This window comes from Squalius cephalus (genome assembly GCF_949319135.1).
Source record: "Squalius cephalus genome assembly, chromosome: 9".
Taxonomy (NCBI): domain Eukaryota; kingdom Metazoa; phylum Chordata; class Actinopteri; order Cypriniformes; family Leuciscidae; genus Squalius; species Squalius cephalus.
Window position 1 is genome coordinate 19,078,721 of NC_137130.1, and position 24,108 is coordinate 19,102,828.

The following is a 24,108-nucleotide window of genomic DNA, read 5'->3' on the forward strand; positions in this document are numbered from 1 at the left end:
CTGTGGCATCTTCCCATACCCCAACTCTCTCGCGCCTACTACATGGATATAATCCACCACAGATGGATTCGAGATTCGAGAGGAGTGGGGTTTTTCCCATGATTTAGATATTTCATGATGTAGGTCTGGGGAAAATGGTAAGCCCCAGCGCTGAGGTTGTGAAAGGTGCTGCAGGAAGCGCTCATCCAGCTTGCTTTTATTCAGCGCTTCCTGCTTCTCATGCGGCCATGCAGCTGATGTTAAGTCTGGCCACAGCACAACCTCAATGAGCTCCTCATAGGCGGAAACATGAACCAGTGAGTCTATTTCACGTTCATCCTCCTCAATGCTGAGCACATCCACTTCCTCAGAAGCAGACAGCTCGAGCATCGGGCCCTCGTCACGGGCAGAAGAAGCCACAGCGCGGGCTTCTGCACCATGAACAGGGGCCTCAGAACCTTCAGATGAAGAATGAGAAGGTGCTGCAGCAGTCTCATTCACATCTGCAAGACCCCTTTACGAACCCCACGATCTGAGTCTGGGCCCGAACCGCGGGGAACGCGAGCCTGGCCATCATCATCGAAAATAGCCAGGCGAGAGCGCAGCAGTCTAATAGGGAGTGCTTCACAGTCACTACAAGCAGCCCCCTCAAGAGCTGCCTGGACGTGCTGCACTTCCAAACAATTCACACATAGTTGATGTGTGTCCCCACCCGTTAGGAATCTAGGGAAGTGGTGCACACATCTTCTGAATTATTCACTCGCCATTATAATAATTCTTTTTCTGATACGTGATAAACAACACCAAATAGAACAGATAACAACAGAGAGCGCTTGCTGAAGAGCGAAAGCTAACGCGTGTGTGTGCCCGCGTCACTTTATACTTCCGGGTATGCCGTCGCATTACATCATAACACAACACCAATCAGGATTGGAATAGTTTCATTCATACTTCAGAGACGTACGCTTAGGGAGCGTCCCCAAAGAGTCGTTTCTAACGACGCAGTGCGAGTTCCCTCGAAAAGGAACATGAAGTTCCAGTTGCCATGTCAACTCTCCAGGTATGTTCCACAGGGGATTTTTCCTGTCCGGGTTAGAGATGACATGTTAGATGTGATGTAAATGATTTATTAAAATGTATGGATCTAACTGGGAGGAATTGAACAGTGACCAACAAACTACAGTAAGTGTGTCTATACCCGTGAGTGGAAGAATATACTGAGAATCTACTGCACTTGAAATAAGTCCAGGTTAAAGAGTCTAGAGAGAACAAAGACAAGCTTCTGTAAATGTAATTTATCATTTTATCTTTGACATTTCCCTGTGGGAGTATTTCTTTGAAAATGTAGAATTCTTATAGTGTTCATTGATTTAGAATATTTTTGCTATATCAAATAACTAAAAGCAGCTGAGGGAGATGTGCCAAGACTCCTTTTAAACTGGTTTTTAATTTCACATGGTTCTGGAGTTGAGTCCTGACCTCTTTATTCCTATCAATGAAATAATTGTCTAGTCCTTTAAAACTCCACTCATTGCCTTTGGTTTGAATATCTTTAAAAAATATTTTCTTCCTTTTTCTGAACAGGTCCTTATAGAGGTCCTTATAACTTTTCCACGTCTCCTACAAATCTGAATGATTAATTCATGTTTCATAGTCTTAATTACAAGGTCAAATCCATCATGTGATACATGATACCGCACTGAGAAAACTACAGAAATCCTATGGCAAGGGTGTGTTGTTTTATCTGTCAAGAGTGTCTGTCGGTGATAGCCCAGAGCTAGCTGCTCTCCAGCGGAGCTCCGAACCATGCTAATAATACTGAGCTGGTATGAAGCAAGACTCCAGGAGAAATGTGGGAATGATCAGGTAGAAGAGAAATGAACAGTCGAGAGTATATCATAATTTTTTGTCTTGAGGACATGACCAGAAGTCCACATTTAAACTGCTGAAGCAACAGGTTTCAGACCGTTTCCAAATGTGCTCTTCTCATAAAGAGAAAATACAAAAGTGACTATTCAAAGAAGTGTTATTGGGGGTTATTATATATATATATATATATATATATATATATATATATATATATATATATATATATATATATATATGCCTTACTGCTATGAATTTGACTTCATTTATTAGTGTTGCGCTCAAACAGAGCTTAAAATTAGTTACATTTCTAAAGATTTAAATTTCATAAAGACCAGTGATTGAAAAGGCGAATAAAAAATTCCAAACAAGGACCAAAAACACAATAAAATAGTCCATAAGATGTGTGCAGTAGCCTTCAAGCTCTTACAACATTCCAAATTGGTATGACGACACCTCCCACAGGTTTGGTGTCAATAACACCAAATGCCATTGGTTCTCATTTTCCTCTCGAGCTGAGAAGACTGGACAAAATTAATGGTGCTTTTTTTTTTTGTCCCCTGGTCAATGCTGCTTTCATTGTGTGGGAAAGTTGCAGAATTTCTCTTTTTTGTGTTCTACAGAATAAAGTCAGTCACATGGGTTTGGAACAACATGAGGTGGGTAAATGATCCTCAAAAAACTCAGTGACCAAGAAGGAGACTCGGGAGGGAAGCCACTGAGAGACCAATGACAGAGCTGAAGGACTAAGACTGAGTTTGGAGAAACTCTGCAATAAACAACAGTTGTCCAGGTTCTTCACCACTCACAGCTGGCAAAGAGTAAGCCACTGTTTTTTTTTTTTTTTTTAAAAAGAGCCATATATGAGATCTACAGTTTACCAGAAGGCATGTGGAGGATTATGAATCAAAATTTTGCTTTTTGGCCATCAGACTAATGCCAGATTTCAACTGAGAATTTCCTATATTGATTAATCTAGATTTGCTTAAAAACTGTAGGCTACTTGTACTGTTTTTGTGTTTTTTGATAAATAGTGGCTGGCAGGCTTGGTTTGATGGTTTGTTACTTTAAATACATGTTAAGTGTGCAAATATTTGTGGGACAACTGTAGTGCCGTCTGCCCTGGGGGTTCAAAGTCGTTGACTTTGCCCTCTCTCTAACATATTTACATATATTTCTCTTTAACTTCTCTCTGTATATTTTTTAATAATATTAAAATTAAGTTAGCAAATAATAGCCTAAACAAGATAAAGAAGATTTCGGCCAGTTCGCGTTTGGTCGGGTATCACGTATTGTCCTATATTAACAACGGTTGCCGTGCAAAAACGCAGCTTACGTTGACTTTCTCTGATCATTTGAGTCAGTATCCAGGAGAAAACGCAGTCTAACCAGCTGTAGCCTAGCCTACTTCATGCAAGTCGGAAACATGCAACTTGCAAGTGGTGGTTGCGGTCGAAAGTAATGTTTTATTATCGTCGGTACGCCTCGCGAAAGTAGATTTTCTGATACGAAATGATACGTCATTAAATGTCGTTAAAAAGGCTCCATTGCTCAGCTCGCGACCATTAAAAAAGCCTCTGCTTATTTATTTCCACCGCTGTGAACATCTGCGAGAGTCGTGAACTCCTCGTCCCTCGGTTTTATCATCTTATGCTGTAGGATATAGGCTAGTCTTTTGTTTAGGACATGGGGATCATTTCACAACACTGCAAGTTTCCAATCGATTTCTGCTGCCACCGTGCTCGAGCAGCAGTGCTCAATTAAAGGCTACTGGGAAGACTTTCCCTGAATGGCCCTTCGCCCACGCGTTTGCAAACCAAATCTCTGTTAAAGTAGACCACAGGGTACACTATTCTGCACTGACCGTCGATAAGCTCGAGCTGGACCATCGCCTCGCTCCTGACACTCCTGCATCCCTATCGACCAATCAGAGCCGCGGCACCGTCCCGCCCCTCCCGATCCCTTCAGAACACGTGATGCGGAGCGGTCTGGAAACCTGCCGCTCGCCTTCAGTGCGTTATTGTGGTTCACAGGTACAGAGGAATGGCCCTCCGCGATACTCTGATAAACTCACGGCTCTCCGCGAGCGCACGGACTGAGGACGGAGGACAGTCTCTCTAACCGGCGCTTCAGTGGATGTTGTAACTTCGGCATGTCACTCGAATGGGATATATGATTTTTGCCCCATTTGTGTCTCTCAAAAACACCCCTTGCGTCTTTTTTATTTTTGCCTTGCTTTCTGAACACCTCGCTTACCCACTCTCCTCCCGAAACCATCCCCTCCCCTATCATCGCACCCAGACCTCTCTCATTCCGCATCTGCACCTTCTCGCTTCGGGCGGATCCATGCTCTGGTCATCCAGAAACAACTGCTTCATGGGGCACACTCCTTTCGTCGGAAAATGCCCCCCTCTTGGCTTCTAAGCGCACCGGCAAAGTTGACAACATTAGGACCAGGGCGCGTCTGTGAGCAGTGTCGGGGGAACTGAGATGGGTGTCTCGGTGGCGGCGGCCCTACATGAGCCCCGAAGTCCGCACCAGTGGAGCCGGATAGTGGGACACTGGGTTTGGATTGCAGTCTTGTCTTTTCTCGCCACTTTCCCTGTGCAACAACTTGGCGCTTTCCCATCCTCTCTCAGCGACTGTCAGACTCCAACTGGATGGAATTGCTCAGGTAAGGTGTTCATTTAGCCCGCTGCTCCTTGGGTTGGAGGGAATACGGTTTGAAGTTCCCTTGGCAACGGAAGACGGCTGTTTATCGTACAAGTACCATAAGTTATGGACCTAAATTGATCCTAATGTGTTGATGCAAGCTTTTGCATTTCACTGCTGCTGTAAAAAAAAGATGTTTTAAAAAAAGACCTGTTTTAGTGATGGTCAGGATCGTATTTGGTGTGTTACCGTATAGTTATTTCCTAATCGTCTTTTTTAACCCTCACGTGATATGTAAATAATGATTTTTCATGAAAACAAAAATGTATCGCTAGCCTACCGTGTCTGACACCACATTTCCTACATTAATTGACCTGTTTTTCAAGTTCAGTGCGTTTAAAAGAAAACGGATGGTTTGTAGCCTGTCAAAGTTTTCACCCATGAAGAGCAAGAAACACGTAAATAGGCTAATTAGCCAGAAAAAGTGGTAAATACTTGTCATTCTGTCTTCACATGTGAATCAAGTTTCTGTGGATAATTTGAGACTCAGAGACTATATTGCTTGTTTATTTTCTAACTTGGAAGATAACTAGGCTATTTATCCGCAATTACCTAAAATTATTATTTATATATTTCTTTTTTGTTGAAAGTGGTGGTGATATTTTGATGGTGATAATAGGTTTCAGCCTTGAATGTGGGATACGTGTAAGAAATCATTTAGAAGTCAAGTCATATTTTTCTTGGTAACAATTCCATCAAGCCAGCATAATAATCTCCGTGCATCATTCCGTTGTAGACTCGGATATTAAGTGGGATTTGATTTGGATTGCGCCGACCTCTCACCCTCACTGTCAGAGCGCCGTTCAGATGATTGCGGATGCACGTGAAATAATCATCATGCGCGCCCTGAGGCGCAAGAGACGCGCGGAACTCACCGCATATTTCTGCGCAGTTTCCCGCTGTGGCGCCTGACTATCAATCAGCAGGTCACCGTGGGCAATTAGGTGTCGTTCCAAAACGTCTATCCTTACCTATTGCCTGCACTTTGGTTATACAACTCATGGCAATGGCATGCATGAGACGTGGGAAACTCTACCACAGGCATGCCTGAAGGCCACTTCAGTGTTTCCATGATTTACAAAAAGGTGTTGATAATGGGCTAGGCTGTATGATGCATTTTCCTAAATCCTTACTACAAATGTAATCATACAACCATTGCAGACTACGAAATATAACACTAATTGCCAGAATCAAGCACCTAATGGTCTATTGTATTCATTTTCAAACAGGTGTGGCCATTGTTTGAATTGATAGTTTTTAATAACTTATCAGATTGTCATGAGTGTCTAAAAGCTTTTACTGACTGTTTTTTCAAACAGCTGTCAGTCACATTTGACCAGAATTTCTTTCTTCTGTGGAACACAAAATGAAAGTCAGTGAAAAAAAAAAAAAAAAAAACATTCTTCAAAATAAATTTTGTGTCTTCTTACAAAAAAGTTGAGGGTGAGTAAATTATAGTATTTTCATTTTTAGGTGAACTATATCACTTTAATTAATTGCTGAATTAAGAGGATAGTGCACAGAGCCAACAGAATGCCAATATAAATTGGCATTATTACATTTATCAGGTCTGAAGAGAGGACTCCGTGGTATAAAACCTGAAGTTCCAACTGACTGAATATAGTTTAACTCACCAGTAATTATGTGCTGAACACAGCAATAATGTCCAGCAAAACAAATGCAAGCCAGCTGTTTAGTCAACAATCCTAACTTGCGGCGGTTGGCAATGGACACAAGCGATGTGAATACTCTTGCAAAGTAAGGGCCTTTTTACTGAAATGTCTTCCCTGTGCATGATTAGAATTCTGTAAGCTTTAATTTTATGTACCGACTCAAAACCCACGACCCGGCAGTGAGCTTTTATTTGTATTGGTCATAGATATCAATAGCTGTCCTTTAGAGGACCCTTTTTTTTTTTTTTTTCAGTGCTGGCTCACCAAGGGCTTTTTCATATCAGCTACAAAGGAGGTGAGAGGAGATAAGGGACTTTTATTAATTTGAAGAGACACAACAACATTAACTGCCAGTTTTTGGTAGTTAAACTCTTAAAGGGATAGCCTAGTTCATTAAAAAAAAAAAAATGTTTACTCATCATTTACTCCCCCTCATGTCTTTCCAAACCTGTACATGACTTATTTTCTTCTGTGGATGACTTTCTTTCTTCTGTGGAAAAAAAAAAAGATTGTCTGTGTTTTTTATCCATACAATGAACGTCCAATGTTGAGGACTACAATTTTGAAGAACCCCATGGTTCTTTCAAAATATATTCTTTTGTGTTCCACAAAACAAAGAAAAAGAAAGAAATCATAATGCAGAATGAAATGAGGGTGAGTAAATTATGAAAGAATTTTCATTTTTTCAACCGGTTTTTTTTTTTTTTTTGAACATTTGCTGTATGTCTGTTTTTGTTTTCAAATTATCAAAGTATTTTCAAATTACTTACAAAGTGTCGAGATTTTTCAAAATGCACTCCATCTCTACATAATGGTGTTGCGTACTAGTAGAGGATTCAGAACAGAATCTGTAGAGTAATTATCTCTTAGAGATTTGAATTACACCTCAAGCAAAAGCTAAAAACATTTTTAAACAATGTCCTGGGGTTTGAATTCCAGCTCTGTACTGGCCAGACAACTGGTCTGATGTCTCACTCACGGAGTTGTTTATACTTCACCTTTAGAATATTTGTGTCTCTACCAACTTGCTCCTTTAAATTATTCACCTCAATGCAAGGCCGAAATAACAATCTGCATCTCCCCTGATACTCACCCATTTTGCACATCATGAGACGTAACATTGGCTCACACTTCTAGTATGTTTTGATAAAATTACAACACTCTTGAGGAGAGCGAGTAGACCTGCAATACCAGGTGTTTGAGCTAAACAACATTTCTTATTTCACAGCAGATGAAAGAAACAAGCAGCTGAAGGTGGTACTGGCAACACTTTTAATTAGGATTGTTAGAGCTCCATTACTGATGAAGTGGATGTTGTTGGCTATAATATTGGAGGTGAAAATATGAATTAGTATAGTCTAGTGTTATTCATAAGTATGTTATGAAGTTCGGTACATTCTCTAAACTGAATGCATTAATCTGCCCTTCACCTTGTCACTATAAAGCTACAGCTGTAACTCACAACCCATTTGTTTTATATTGCCATCCATTAGCCACTAAATAGCTTTTATGCAAAAGTGGCCAAGCCATAGGGCAAATTATGCTGCTCCAAACACCTATCCAAAAGCAGTTACCAAGGTTATACTGATTATAAAGTTCTTTACGGAATGTTTTGCTTCAGAATCTTAAAATGACTTGTTTGTGGGAAACCCAACTTCTGGGGAAATATGCAAATCTGGCCTTATATAGGATGCATAGGATTCCACAATAAAATGAAAGTAGCGAAAGATCGTTTCTTCCATATTGTGACGCATTCCAGTGTAACGGATTATCAAAAAATATTTAAATAAAAAATAGGGTAGGGACTTGGTTCTATGAATAAGTTGTTGATTGGATTTTGAGATGTGGGTGTCGAATATAGATCTAAACAGTCTAAATGATTGGAGAAGTCCGGCATACAAGGTATGACATTTTGATAAAAAATTCTGAGTTTAAAAAATATATATCATCATATATATATATCATATATTAACATAAATATGAAACATATATATGGATGAATTGTTCACAATAAGATAACATGCATTAGCCTATATAACATTCATTTACAAAATAGATTGGGTGCACAATTTTAAATCATTTAATGTGAAGTGTGTAGTTTTTTTTTATATTAAAATGTTTTCGTCTATAGTTAATCTGTCACTATTATGTTCTGTCCTGTCTGCACCTGTTCTTGTTTGTCCCTGATTAGTTCATCCTCCACCTGTGCCTGGTTAGTTCCCTCATTTCAGCCTGTGTGTTTATACTCCCTGTTCTAAGTCCTTTGTCAGTTATTGTTTGATGTAATGCTGTTCTTCATGTGAGTCACCAGTAAACTCTATTTTTATCGTATCCAGTGTTCATCGGCTAAACGTTACATGATCAGTGCTTAAAGACAATGTAGCCCAATTCCAATTTAAATTCCCAAAAAACAACCAATGGCATGAGTTTGGGACAGGACTATTTGTGTTTGTGACCAATGTCAGAATGAAGTATTTGAAAATGTAGTCATTATTTTTGCTTAGTGACATTATAGTGGCACATATATTTATTGATGGTTTTAACCACTTTATTATTACTTATTTTTATCTTACTATAAACTCTATAACCTTCCTTAAGTCTATATCACGTACTTGTGTTTTGTACTAAATGTCAGTATAAGGCTGTTTGTTGGGGGGTTAAATTATTTGCCTGGCTTGTGACGGCTCAAAAAAAAAAAAAAACAATATCGCCTTTGCAAATCATTGTTGCGAAAAGTGATGCATCAACTGATCTTATTTACGGCCGTGTGTCACGCAGGCTGTTTGCACAGCACATTTTGCTATACATACCTTGAACTTCATAAGATTTTGAACTTACAGAAAGTCTATTTTAGATTCAGGAAGAGTTGCTTTACTTGTTTTTTGTGGGCCGTCAGATAGTAGAGCATCTTAGGATGAAAGATGTAATTTCCTGTTTGGCTGCTCTAATCATTGCTCTGTGACTTCAAGGAATGACTTTGAGGAATTTTTATTGAAATTTGCAGGATGTTTCTTGTTGTCCACACACATACTGTGCTTTCTTCGCAAAGAATAGAAAAACAGATCTTATCTATTCGTGTTGACAACCAGGCTACTGAAAGATTGTACTGCCAGAGAGACTTTAAAGAGAGCAGAACAAAATTCCTTTCCGCTCATGGTAACTCGTCCCTGCTCAAAAAGCATTTTTAACAGACTTCCAAAAGCTTATTTACAGTTAATCATATTATCTGACTGATGTTTGGTCAAGTTTAAAATCTGGTTAAGCATTTAAAGGCCTCTCAGTGTCCTTGATGAAGAAATTAACGTAATAAAATTTCAAGGATGCCACTGCCTGTTTCCAGAACTCATTTCCTCTAGTGTGACCTTCTAACTTTCTTCAGTCTCTGTTTTAACTTTGTCATCCCAACCTTATATGGCTTTGAACTTTTTGGTGGTCCAGACCAGGGGGTACATATATAAGCAGCTTCTTTTAAAGGGATAGTTCACCAAAATGAAAGAATGAAAATTCTGTCATCATTTACTCACCCTCATGTCTTTCCAAACCAGTGTGCCTTATTTCTTTTGTTAAACACAAAGAAGATATTTTGAAGAATGTTTCAACCGTTTTTTTTTTTTGTTTTTGTTTTTTGTTTCCATACAATAATGAATGTTTGACTGGACAAAAAGCACTGAGACATTATTTTGTGCAAAAGACATTTTGTATAATGCTAAATGATATAACGTATAATGTATCCAGTAAAAGGAACACGTTTCTTTTTCTTTTATCAAAGAAAGGGTGCTTCAGATATACTTGTGGGGCTGTGAAGGTTCATGTGACAAAAAAGGTTGGTAAACAAGTACAGACTGTTGAATCGCTCTCACTATAATCAGTTTGTGTTAGACGGAATATATCTTCTCAAGTGCGGTTGGTGGTTGACTCTTTTGTGTGTGCTTTTTACGTTTTCTGAAACGGTGGCACCTCATGTGTTGTTTTTTAACGGAATTTGCTTTCTCAGTGTAGCTGCACTGCTTCAGATTAATTAAACTGAATGGAGGGATTTTGTGTCTGGTGAGAGAGAATCTCCTGTGACTCTGTTCTTCTCCGATCCATTGCACCATTTCCCCATCCTGCTCCTGTTGCCTCGTTGAATGCTGCACGTCTCAGACATGCACTATCGTGAGGTCAAGCTGTATCATGACACAGCTATGGAAGGTCAGCCAAGCAATAGAGGTGTGACAAAATGCCTTGCATCTGTATGACTTCGCAGAGGTAGTGCTCGCATCAATAATGCAAGCAGATGCATCATGCTCGCTCAGACCGACGAGAGTACGTGCCACATTAGATTTGTGTGCCAAGTGCAGCTTCCAGAACAATTGTTTGATAATAAAGTTGCATGAACACAAAATAAAATATTTATGTTTTTTTTTTAGTCTATACTAAGAATATATATATATATATATATATATATATATATATATATATAGTGGTGGTCAGAATTAATGGCACCCCTGGTAAATATGATAAAAAATGGCTGTAAAAAATAAATCTGCATTGTTTATCCTTTTGATCTTTCATTCAAAAAATTTGCAAAATCCTAACCTTTCAGTGAAGTAAAAGAATTGAAAGTGGGGGGTAAATCACGTTATAAAATAAATGCTTTTCTCCAAAACACGCTGGCCATAATTATTGGCTCCCTGTTGCTTTTTGGTTACTTTTTGCAACCTCCTTTTGCCAAGATAACAGATCTGAGTTTTCTTCTATATGAGTTTGGAGAACACCTGACAAGAGATCAGAGACCATTCCTCCATACATACACTCTCTCCAGATCCTTCAGATTCCCAGATCCATGCAGGCGCTTCTTCTTTTCAGTTCACCCCACTCATTTTCTATAGGGTTCAGTTTAGGGGACTGGGACGGTCATGGCAGAAGCTTCATTTTGTGCTCAGTTACCCATTTTTGTGTTGATTTTGATGTTTGTTTTGGATCGTTGTCCTGATGGAAGATCCAACCACGGCCCATTATAAGATTTCTAGCAGAGGCCGTCAAGTTTTGATTTTTTATCTGTTGGTATTTGCTAAAATCCATAATGCCATGTATCTGAACAAGATGTCCAGGACCTCCAGCAAAAAAAATATGCCCACAACATATAAGATCCAGCAGTATTTTTAACCGTAGGCATGGGGTACTTTTTATCACTGTTTGCACCAAACACATCTGGTGGGTTTGCTGCCAAAAAGCCCTTTTTTTTGTTTCATCTGACCACATAATCCGGTCCCTTTTGAAGTTCCAGTCATGTCTGACAACTGAATATGCTGGAGTTTGTTTTTGGAGGAGCGAGGAGGATTTTTCTTGAAACCCTCCCAAACAACATGTGGTTGTGTAAGGGTTGTTTGATAAAAAATGTTAGGCTTTCTGACCCCCAAGACTCAAGTAATCTCTGCAATTCTCCATCTGTGATCCTTGGAGAGTCTTTGGCCACTCAAACTTTCCTCCTCGCCATGCATTAAGACAACATAGACACACGTCCTCTTCCTGGCAGATTCGTAACATCTTTAGTTGATTATAACTTCTTAATTATTGCCCTGATGGTCAAAATGGGGATTTTCAATTCTTTAGCTCTTCTCTTACAGCCCCTTTCTATTTTGTGAAGCTCAACAATCTTTTGATGCACATCAGAACTATATTCTTTGGTTTTACTCATTGTGATGGATGATTAAAGAAATTTGGCCTTTGTGTATTTGTCATATTTAAACTCCTGTGAAACAAGAAGACATAGCTAGACAATTTCATGTTCCTAGTTACCCTGGTGCTAAATAAAGGTAAATATTAATGGGAATATACTTCAGAGATATTTTACTCGTAAAAAATTCTAGGGGTGCCAATAATTGTGGCCAACATGTTTTGGAGAAAAACATTTATTTCATAATGTGATTTCCTCCCCACTTTCAATTCTTTTACTTCAATGAAAGGTTAGATTTTTGCGATTTATTTGAATGAAAGATCAAAAGGATAAACAATGCAGATTTATTTTTTTACAGACATTTTTTATCATATTTACCAGGGGTGCCATTAATTCTGACCACCACTGTATATATATATATATAAAACTTTTTTTGTTTTGAAGAAAGTCATACTGGTTTGGAATGGTAAATGACCACTTTAATTTGGAGTGGTAAACCATCCTTTTAAAGCACCAAGAGAGCCAAGACTTCTACTGATTCTGCCTTAAAATGGTCTGTGATCCCCCTGAATGCGAGGAAAAGATTTTGTGTAAAAAGTATTAGACTCAAATTAAGGCATGGATTCTTATTTTATCAGTAAGCTGAGGGATTGATGATGGTTTTGACTAATTAGCTTTGGCAAATACTCTGACTTGTATTTGTTGCTTCAGTAAGCTGAATTGATTGAATGTCAGTTTATCACAGCTCCTTAAGAACAGATTGGGAACAAGATGAATTTAAATGAAACATTCCTGTTGCAAAACATTCGTATGAACAGCTTCTCTAATTTTACATGAGAGATTAATGCACATACCAAGAGCCAAAATCATTTCTCAAGGTCTCCAGAACTGAGGCACATAATGTGAAAATTGCAACTGACGACTGTTCTTTTTTTCCTCCCAGTAGCATTTGAGGTCCATTGATAATTTCTTTAGCTGAAATGCAAATAAGTGCACTAGGTTACGTAAGACATTTTTCTGCACTGTATGTGGCCCTTTAGCAGGGGCCTAAAGTAGCTGCACGCCCTCTGGTGTTGTCGTTACAATGAGCAATGTTCTGGTTCGTTCTAGCTTCCAGGGCTCACCGGATAACACGGGGTAAAAATACTGTGTAGCACTTGCAAGAAGCTTATTTGCTTTGACAGCAAAAATCCCAGGGCACACGAGCAGACCCACTGTTTTGTGTCGTGTAGTTTATTATGATGATGTATGGCTCTTTGAGTCGGAATATATGCGGGTAATATGGAATGTTTCATGAGATATTATTCTTTGCGTAATGTTTGTGTCATTTTTATGATATTAAGCAAATGATAAAGATGCTTATTCCTTACATAATTATAAAAGGTATCAGATAGGGTCTGAATGATGTAGTGCGGGTAAACGGGTAAAGTCATTATTTTGGGAGCTTATTGTTAAATGAACAGCAGTCAGCTTCTGTATGCTGAATAGTAAAATTAGGTTTTGACTCAGCGGTGGTCTGTTTTTAGAAACAACTCATCTTAATTGTAATCATCTTAAGGAATCCTTGTGGACTTAAACTGTCTGCGAGCTCTTGATTTTTGATGAAGTGCTATTTTTCGGAGTCTGTCCAGCTCCTCAGCAAATTGAGAATATTTCACAGAGCCTGTACTCAGCTTATTATAAAAGCTGAATAAGGTTCTCATGCGCCTATTCCAAGAAGTTCACCGTGTGCTGAATCATTATTCCTCCATGAACACTTGTTTCATTCCCGATAAGAAAATGTCTCAAGAGCAAAATATGGTCTTGGCAAATGGAGTTGCTCATCGCAACTTGATGAACCCTTCAGAAGTCCTGCCAGCCATCCTGCTGGGATGATGTGTTCTCTCCGATAGTTCTGCTGAATTATTTTTATCAGAAGTGTCTGTACAAAAAGTGTTTTGACACAGCTGTGTTTATGCAGAAACTCATGATGTTTTCTGTCTCTTTGGGTTGTTGCAGGGGATGATGACCGGGACACAGATCTCTTCCTTTGTGACACCAACACTTGCAAGTTTGATGGCGAGTGTCTCAGAATCGGGGACATAATAACATGTATATGCAACTTCAAGGTAAGACCACTTTCACTAGGAACCAGCATCACTAATCCAGGTTTAGTGTGTTGTGAAGGGTCAGAGGTTGTATGACAGATTTCTTTTATCACTGCGTCAGTATCACATTTTGTTACAATATTTTGGATTATATATTTAAAATCTATTTTGTATTGAGTTTTCTTTTCAGCAAAATATTGTAACAATATGTGATACTTTATAAATAAAATTAGTTTTCTTTTTCTTGATAAACTTTTGCAAGAATTCATGGCAACAACATATCACTTTAAGTAGAAACGAAACACTTAAAACTATAAAAGGATTGGTTCACTTCAGAATTAAAATTTCCTGATAATTCACTCACCCCACGTCATCCAAGATTTCTTTCTTCAGTCGAAAAGAAATTAAGGTATTTGAGGAAAACATTCCAGGATTTTTCTCCATATAGTGGACTTCAATGGGGTCCAACAGTATGAAGGTCCAAATTGCAGTTTCAATGCAGCTTTAAAGGGCTCTACACGATTCCAGCTGAAGAATAAGGATCTTATCTAGTGAAACGGTAAAAAAAAAAAAAACTAGTAATAATAATAATAATAATAATAATAAATATATATATATATATAATACATATATACTTTTAACCACAAATGCTTGTCTTGCACTAGCTCTGCGATGCGCCACACATTACGTACTCACGTTGAAAGGTCACAACTGAGAGGCGAATTTTAAAGTCTGAGTGGCGGTATGTCGGTCTTCACCGGGTTTCAGTAAAATAATGACGTGGTTACAAGGTGTGTATAATTTAAACTACTTAGTTCACTGTAGCAGCTGTTCAGTTTGCATACTGCTGCTCTCCTACTTGATTAAAGCTCCAGGTGAAGGGGTTGCCAGTTATCAGAAAAATGTTAAAACAAGCCCCTTAAAAACGCAGTATAATAAGCAGACATGGCAAAACTGTACCGGGGAACACATTTAAGCCATATAACTAGTATTAGTAATATCCTACAAAATTAAAAGGAAGTAAAAGTAATTTATTATGAGTAGAATAGTTCAATCTTGATTGATGAAGTAAAACAATAACATGAGATTAAAAAATAATTCAGCAGCACTTTATTTAAAGTTTAATTAGCCTACAGCTACGAGTTGTATTTAATAACAATCAGTTGGGGGCAGTTCATCTAAAAGTTGAGTGTTTTTAATTTACTATATTTAGCTATCAATATAGTTTACCAAAACTATATTGATACTATACTAAAGTAATTGGGTTTATTTATTATATAAAGCCCTTTTTGTCGTTTTTCCAGAGTATATAAATAACTATATCGTGAAATATATCATTATGGTGAAATAAAATGAGTTATACCGTGAAACAGAATTTTGGTCATACCACCCAGCCCTAATGCCGGGGACACACTTAACGACTAGCTGAAACATTTTAAGACTGAACTGATCTCACTTACAGACTGTTTCAAACACTGTTTTAATGCAACTGTTTTCAAGTGACTCTGCGCGTTTGGGCATGATCAGTTGTAAGTATCAAATTACATTCATAATCAACCTTACAGTCGTTAAGTGTGTCCCCGGCTTAACTTAAAGCATTCTTAATGTCATCATGAACTCAAAATTGACTCTTCTATTTTTTATGGAATGTTGCAGTGTTTATAATGAATGGTTTATCTGTGAACATAATTTGTTTTTAAATACGTGCCACTGTAATCTTTAATCATACACATTTACGTACGCCCCCCCTCTCAAAAACATTTCTTCTTTGATGATGTGTATGTCAAGTGCCAGGGTTGTTCAATGGCCAGATTTCTTTAATTAAAATTCATGTTTGAATCTTCCCAGAGCTTGTCTTTTTACAACAGTTGTTTAAAAAAAAAAAAAAAAAAACCTTAGGAAAATTTTTTTTTTAAACACAATTTAGATTGCCATGCCATGATGCCATGATAACTGCGATTTCAACTATCCTTCAGTATATCTGCCTTTCGCTGTTTTCTGTCCAACCTAGGGGACTACTAGAAAGTGGCCCACTTTATCTGCTTTGGCTGTGAGATCACAGTGAAATGAAGACAGAGAGAGTCGTTGCTAATAACATCTGAGTTTGGTCTAAATGAAAATGCATTAGAGTCCCTCCAAGGCACTGAGCACATAGGCACTCAATGAGTCTGTTATTTTTATCCCATTTCGCGAAGGAACATTAGTTTCTTTGGAGAGATAAATGGCATTACCTGTTTGTCCAACCCCTCCTCTTCTTTTTTGGTCCAAATAGGCCTCAGACTTCTCAGACTCATGATGGTATTCTGTTTTTAGGACAAACCCCATTCTGTGTCTGGCCTCAGTGGGTCACATTGTTTTAATTTGTTTTCAAGTGAGGGACTAATGCCATCGGCGAGAAAAGGATAAGCTTGATTTAGGCATCCTGGACTGTGTGCCACATGTGTGCAAGTGAAGCTCTGACGTCAGCTAGCCTAAACCTAATAATGGTCCATGTCTTTATTCCATTAAGTGAAATAATTCATCAAAGAAGGATCGTCGAGTGGCTTGTGATGGGTATGAAGCCCAAGGGAAGTCTACAGTCAGGGAGGTAGTGTTGCTGAAGAGAGGAAGAAGGTTTGATCTGCCGATGAATAGAGGTCATTCAGCCCCTGATGTCCATTGAGTGATGTTTATTCACCTCACACCAGCTCTCAGAGGCGCCTAGCACATCACTCATACTGTGATGTTTATTTAAGATTGGCTCTTTAATGGTTTTTTAAGTATTCATTATGTCTGAATGTTTGGTTGAATTTTACTTTCAAGTGTGTCTTTATGAACCGTACCACTGAGAAAAGAGAAACCCCCCCCATTCTTTAAGGGAGATGGACCACTTTTACACTAATAATTCTAAATCATTCTGCCCAGCTGAATTATAATTCACTAACCAATGTGGCCAAAGTGAAGCAATAACTATTACATGGTGCTCATAATTGGGTTGGATTTAGTGATTTTCTTTTTTTTTTCTTTTTTTTATGGGATGAAATGCTGTCACTTCACTTTGGTCTTGTCTTGCATGCATGTGCTGGAAAGTTTTTATTTTTTATTTATCTATATAGGAGTAGTATATACACTATCTTTCAAATGTTTCTTTAAATGTTTTTGAAAGAAGTCTCTTTACATTTACATTTATTTTGCATTTATTCATCTAGCAGATGCTTTTATCTAAAGCAACTTCGAAATGAGAAATACAACAGTGCTCAGCAAGGCTGAATTGATTTGATCAAAGATAGAATAATAATATTGTGAAATAGTATTACAATTTTAAAAAAAAATGTTTATTGTATTTTAATATGTATTTAAGACTCCAGTCTTCAGTGTCACATGATCCTTAAGAAATATGCTGATTTGCTGCTCAAGAAACATTTCATTATATAAGTGATGAAACAGTTTTAACAGCTTAATATTTTGTGTGGAAACTGTGATATTTTTTTTATTTGTTTATTTTATGTTTTCTGTTTTTATTATGATCCATACATTTTTGAATAAGCATGTTGAAGTTTAAAAAAAGAAGTGTGAAAAGTAAAATTGAATCTAGCCAAGAAAATGAATCAAATGCACCGAAGTATCCCTGCGGCTGACTGAAAAGAGAAACTGAGAGCAATGCAGAAATTAAAGTCAGTTCATTTACGTATGTACTTGTTGTAATACTTGCAAAAACTTTCTTTAGCACCTTATTGCATTGTGAGAGGTTAGTTAACCCCAATTTCAATTTAGCCGGTTTTATGTGATTTTACCTGCTGGAAAATATGCAGTAAAGCAGTACAGTTTATGTAATGCAATTTATAGTATGTCTTTGGACCATGAATAAGTTAACTTTGAAACCCAGGGGCACAGCATGAATCTCATAAATAGTTTTCCGAAACAAGTTTGATGTGGCAAAGCAACGTGACTATTAAAATGACTACTAAAGATGCATGTCTCTGAAAACCGAAGCAGGAGTTCTGGAACAGTGATTTTAGGCTTTGTTCAGGATGTTTTCAAGTGTTTTGACTCCTTAAGTTTAGGGTCTTCTACAAGTTCTATAAAAACTATATAGAAATATATTCTATAATAACATTGAAATTTGCTGCCAGAATGGCATAATTACTTTTTCTACCAGAATGAGCTTACAGAGTCATGCTAACCAGCCAAACTTTGAGCTCTTGGTCTCTTATATTCTTTTTGGCAAATCCTAGATAATTAAAGATTAACAAAACAGAAAATTGTTGTTGCAACAATGAAATGTTGTTCCAAGCCTGTATGACTTTTCTTCTGTGAAGATATTTTGAACAATGTTTCAAATATTTTTTGAATGTTTCAACTGACATAACAACATTGGGGTGAATAAATGAAGACCAAATGTTCTCTTTTTTAATATTTTGAAACTGTGCCATAGTTCTGTACAGACAACATTTAAGTGAAATCCAATTTCAAAAAGCCAGCAGAAAAAGAACTGCTTTTTTCCCTGTCAGATTTTTCCCTCTTTCTAGCAAATCTTTGATTGTCCTCATCTGGACATGTACCATCATGTCATAACGGATCGTGTTGTGATTCTGCATGTTCAGTCATGCCCGTGCTGATGACTCGCTGTGTTATGACACCTCTGATCCAAAGCTCTGATGCTCAGTCATTCATGTGCACTTTCATTGCCTACTCATGTGATTCATTAATGGGGGGTTATTGCTTAGCTCACAGACTGCCTGGGCTTTTTGTGATTCATTAATGGGGGGTTATTGCTTAGCTCACAGACTGCCTGGGCTTTTTGTTTTTTGGCTTGTTTGCAAGCTAGTTTATGGAATTGTCCCTTGCCTTTTGATGATGTGCGGTCTTGATTCAGTTTAACTGGACTGATCAGTTATCATAGCCATCTTCTCTCTGCTTGGCTCATCTCTCAAGCACCGTTTCTGGTTGATACACTATCCCTCCGGCCATCATTGGATAACTGAGGTGTTGCCATTTTCAGATGGATGTGAACCGGTTGACGTAGCAAACAGCTTCTAGTTTGGGTTCTAGCCACGGTGCTGCGCTCAAGTGAACTTACCCATGAAAAACTGCGTCTCCTTCAGTTCTCCTTTAGCGTGAACTCTGGGAATGAACTCGCAAGGCGCGCAGACAGTGGCAGAAGGTGGACGACTTCCCTCCGGGCCTTCTGCTGCCCATCATAAGAGCCATTTTCAGCCAGACCTCTTTGCATATATTACCATGCATTTGTGATCCTTTTATTCTTCAGTCAGATGGTTTCACCGTAGCTGGAGACAGATTAAAAGTGGGGCTTTATTCCCTGGTGCCATTAGACAGTCCTACAAGACTATGACCATGAATCATATTGTACAGGTGCAATACCAAAATGTGCTTGGAGTGCCTGTAACTGCAAATTCCAGTGTCTTCTCATGTTTGTGTGGAGAAATAGGCCATGAGACGTTTTGTGTTATGTGATTTCACTACAGGTAAAATGGTGTTTTTCAGCATGAGCACCTAAGACAATAATTACCCCATTTTCCTTACTTTGCAAGCACACAGTGTACATTAGATGACAATAAAAGGGTTAATGATGAAGGGATGACTTTGAATAAAGTAATAAAAAGATTTTTCTTGGTGACTTCATATTTCTTTTAAATCTGGCATCTGTGGTACACCATCTGGAACGCACACATGTTTGCTTCTTGTTTCTTGATTTTTCATCCATTTTGTATTACTGGAGTAAATCGAATAGATTATCAGTGTACAGTCTGCTACTTTAATGTTTAGTATAACAATTGTTTTAGTGTTTTTAAACATTTTTAGTATTTTTCTAATGAGCAAATTGTATTATGACATGATTTTACAAAATAATAGGGACCGTTTTTTTCCCATTATTATTATTTCCATTGTTGCAGAGTCTCCACCAAAGAACAAACAATTAAAATATATATATATATATATATATATATATATATATATATATATATATATATATATATATATATATATTGTTTTTCAGAATGGTCTTTGATTTAAAACTAAGGTCTATAAAAGTTAATCAAACAACATTCCTTTTATAATGTACAATAGGCTATTCCTTTTATAATGCATACAATAACAGTAAAATCATTATTGTATGACTAATGTAGAATTCAGGTTATGTGCAGTCACAGGTGTGTGGATTTATTGGCCATTTTATATTTTATTGTGGTTCCTCCAGTCAGAACTCAGAGTCAGAAATTTGCATTTTAGAAATGTGTTTAAAAGTAAAGTGTGTAATTTCTAACCCGTGGAAGATGGAGGTAGTGTTTGAAACCTGTTTAAAAATCATTGGTTTGGCAATTGCGTTTGGTGCCACTAGTGGTGTAGAAATCACACTCTTCTGCTTTAAATGACTTGCAGAAATGCATTTGAATCATTTTGGGTGACGAGCATTTCATGGCAATCCATACATGAGTATTTTTTCATTCAGCCTATTTTTCTTTTTTTAAGCCTAATCTTTTTTTTCTTGTGCTCCTTTTTTCATGTCTTTCACCCCTAATAGCTTCTCTCCATGAGCTGCCACAGGAGATAACTTTCACCAATATATCAAAAATGAAGCAATTAAAATCCGGATGGAAGTTATTTCAGGGTGGAATTAGGTCCAGTTTCCTGTTTAAGTCAGTCTGGTGGGATTGGAAAACGCAGTCATACCGGCAGCATTTGGACTATGTTAGATGCGGGATGTGTCATACATCCATGTACACCGAGTCCCTCGGCTGGCATGTGCCAGACATGAGATTGGTTGGTGGTTTGGCAGCTGGAGAGTCGGGGGTGTGGGGATTCTACAGAGGTAGGTGATATTCGCTTGAGCCTGGTGCCACTCAGGATAGCAGCATCTGTATCAGTCCCCGCGTGGCTCCCCTCAGCCTGTCAGACGCTATTACCGAAGAGCCGTCTCCCCTGACAGGGCCCGGGAGCTCCTCGCTGGGAAGAGCGTTGCTCTAATCAAGAGCAGACTGCCAAGCGGTTACGGAGTGAGGCATGAGCCTTTCTGCCCTCCCCATAGCCTCCCCCCACCCTCATCAGAGGCAAACAGCACGCACATGGGCATCCTGGGAATGAGGAATGTCACTCAGTCACACAATGGCAGGCATGTCTCTGTGTGAGGGGGCGCAAAAAATACATCATCTGGTGAGACATGCACCAGATTCTTTTTTTTTTTTTTCTTGTTTGTGCCTCTCCGGGATATCGTGGCTGATCTGCTTCTATTTTTTCCCTACCATGACCCTGTTGGCCACCGTCCCTGAGAGCTGTCACAGATAATGTGCTTCTTTAAGAAAGCAAGCGTCGAATCCAAACGCACTTAGACATAGTTAATCTCTTACTTTCCCCAGATGAAACTGGAGTTAAATGAATATTCCAGGTTCAGTACAAGTTAAACTCAGTTGACAGCATTTGTGGAGTAATGTTGATGGCCACAAAAAAAATTTTTGGTCTTTTGTCTTTAAAAATGTAAAGGTTATGGTGAAGCACTTAACTATGGGGCCCATTTGTTCAGAGGATTTAAAAGCAAAACTGTGAATCTTAAAATTGTTCTGAAAGCATTTACATAAATTTTCTGTTAAACTTGTGTATTATTTGACATTTTCTAATTATAAACATCTGCTGATAACATTTTCAGTTTTGGAGAGCTGAAAGTTTTTGTACGAAACAGCTATTTTTAATTAGCACTTTAAAATGGTCACTGTCTATTTCGTGCACACAATGTGGATAAGCTACAGGTAAACTATAGGGCCAGGTTGACGATATCGATTTCTCGTTTTTTATCAATCTTTGATGAGCCAAGATCCTTTAGTCTTTGCTGTTTTCAAATGATCCATTAACAAAGCTTCACTGAACATTATTTGTAGTGCATCTACCACCCATTATTCACAATAAAGTTCGTGCAATGAAACAAAGTGTGAGTTTTCAAATTCAGTTAATGAAAACTTTGCCTTTCCATTATTAGTAGCAGAAATGCAAATGCTAATACTTTCTCTTATACCATTGGCATTTAACAAATACACATTTAACATTAACATGTTTGAATATCTAAAGTATTTAAAAGCGAATACATTTGTAGCCTACCTAGTGCCTAAAAACGTGTAATTATCAAATTAGCATTACCTGCTCTTTATTTGAGAAAAAGTGACTTACCAGACTGCACTGTTGGTTACAAACTTTTTTTTGTGTGTGTTTTTAATAAATTCTTTATTTGTGAAAAATACTATAATAGGATTGCAGAATCAATAAGATGCTTTCTAAAGTATGAATCAGAATTATTTTTCAGATTAATTTTTTTAATCAATTTCAAATATTTTTTCATGTTGATTCTTTTTTTTTTCATTATGGAGAAACAGGTCAAAATTATTTTTGTGGTAACCAACATAATGCCAAAAGTGCTGTTGCCTGAGCTTAACTTGAACTGTAATTTTCTTTTGAATTCATAATTTCAGATAGCTATCTCAAACCTTTTCTCACAAGGCAAAGTCCCTCAACTGATACGAGCAACATTTTTGGAATGATGAGAGAACAAAACGCATGTGAGTGAACGTTCACCCTCGCGTCCTTGTGCGAGACTCTCCCGTTCACATTCCTTCACTGGTTTAAGGTCAACTCATCCCTTTGGTATGGGACTAATGACCTGACAGAAAGGCCCAGTTTTCCGTCGACATTCCCTGGAGCTTTTACTCTGTCACAAACGCTGTGCCAGACATCCATCACTCCACAGACCCAGCTGACAGGGCCACTCGAAGACGCTATCTCTGTCTTTTGTCACGAACCACAGGTGTTCCAGTGCCTGGAACATTAAGTCTTCTTAGTGCAAGTGCCACTCGTGACATCTGAGATTTTCAGATTTCAAGGTTCGGACAGCCTTGTGTTTTCCAAGGAAACGGTGGTTGGAGTAGTACCATGGATGTCACTGGAATTCAAACAGACGATGCCCTGACTTGTTTCTCCGTTCCTCAGGGCTTCGACTCCATCTTTGACAGATTTGTTCTCCTGATAAGGATCAGCTGATGTTACTGATGTTACGTTATCTTAATGGAAGAGAAAAAAACAGACCGGGCAGACTTCTTGTCTGTGACTGTCTCTGTACATGTCAGATTGAGCTGTGCGCGCGTGTGCACGCGATGTCTGTTTGCTGTCACAGCCGCTCACTCATGGTGCACTTTGAGCATCGTTCTGGCCTCTCATGTTTCTTGAGTCGTGCTGTTTCAGCCCTCATAATGTGCCCAAGGGTGAAAAGAAATGCTACATAATGCTTAATGAATCAAATGGGTTATATCATGTTCCACAATGCATAATTAACTCGCTATGCCTGTTTCATCTCAAGCTGTTGTGTTCCCACTGGAAAGTAGACAAGTACACACATTTGCTTTTCTTACTCCGTATCAGATCAAGACTCCTTTAGCACTTCTCAGTCTGTTGGACCATATGGGAGTTTTGCATCTGCACTCAAGAAACTGTTTTAAATATGACACTCAAATTTCACACTTCCTGGTGGATATCCTTACATTCAGAGTTTCATTCCCTCACAGTGTTGTACAGTAAACACATACTGTATGACAACCTCACTTCAGTATTTGTGCGGGTACAAACCAACTGCCTTTTCACCTGTTTGCTAACTCCCCATCTTAACCAAGATAGTCTCACAATCCTGGACATCCCAAAAAGTCTCATTCTCATCATCTCAGTTTAGAAGATTCAGATCTTTGAATATTATCGTGTTGATGTTATTTTTTCACCTTGGCAGCGTACAACTTGAATTCACTTTTTTAATAATATTTCTATGATGCTTTTATCCTGTTGTTGGGACAAGAAGTAACCATTGAGAACATGAAAATAGCCACACAAAAAAAAGCTGCAATATTGATATTAAATTTGCTCTGTAGCAAAAGACATTTTGCAGCAACAAAAAATGTTTGGGTTCCAAACACCATGAGAGTGATTTAGTGATGACAATCTTCATTCTTACCCTAAATAAACCTGGGTAAACTATGGAGTCCTCCAAAACCATCTGAATGTGGGACCAGAATGACTTTTGTATACAGCACAAGAGTGACATTTTGGTGGTGCAGGATACAAGTCGCTAGACTGCCGTTTTCTTATGGGAGTGTGTTGTCTTAAC

At 38.2% G+C, this 24,108-nt stretch overlaps 1 protein-coding gene across 4 annotated transcripts in view; it reads left to right on the forward strand.

Moving 5' to 3' along the window:
* Positions 1 to 3,836: 3,836 nt before the first annotated feature.
* tmeff2a (transmembrane protein with EGF-like and two follistatin-like domains 2a) overlaps positions 3,837 to 24,108 on the forward strand; it is a 67,453-nt gene continuing 47,181 nt past the window's right edge. For all 4 annotated transcript variants that reach the window (XM_079881602.1, XM_079881603.1, XM_079881604.1 and 1 more), the window contains exons 1-2: positions 3,837 to 4,519; positions 13,888 to 13,997. In XM_079881602.1, the coding sequence (XP_079737728.1) occupies positions 4,336 to 4,519; positions 13,888 to 13,997 (294 nt within the window). In that variant the 5' untranslated portion in view covers positions 3,837 to 4,335. The remainder of the gene's footprint in view (positions 4,520 to 13,887; positions 13,998 to 24,108) is intronic.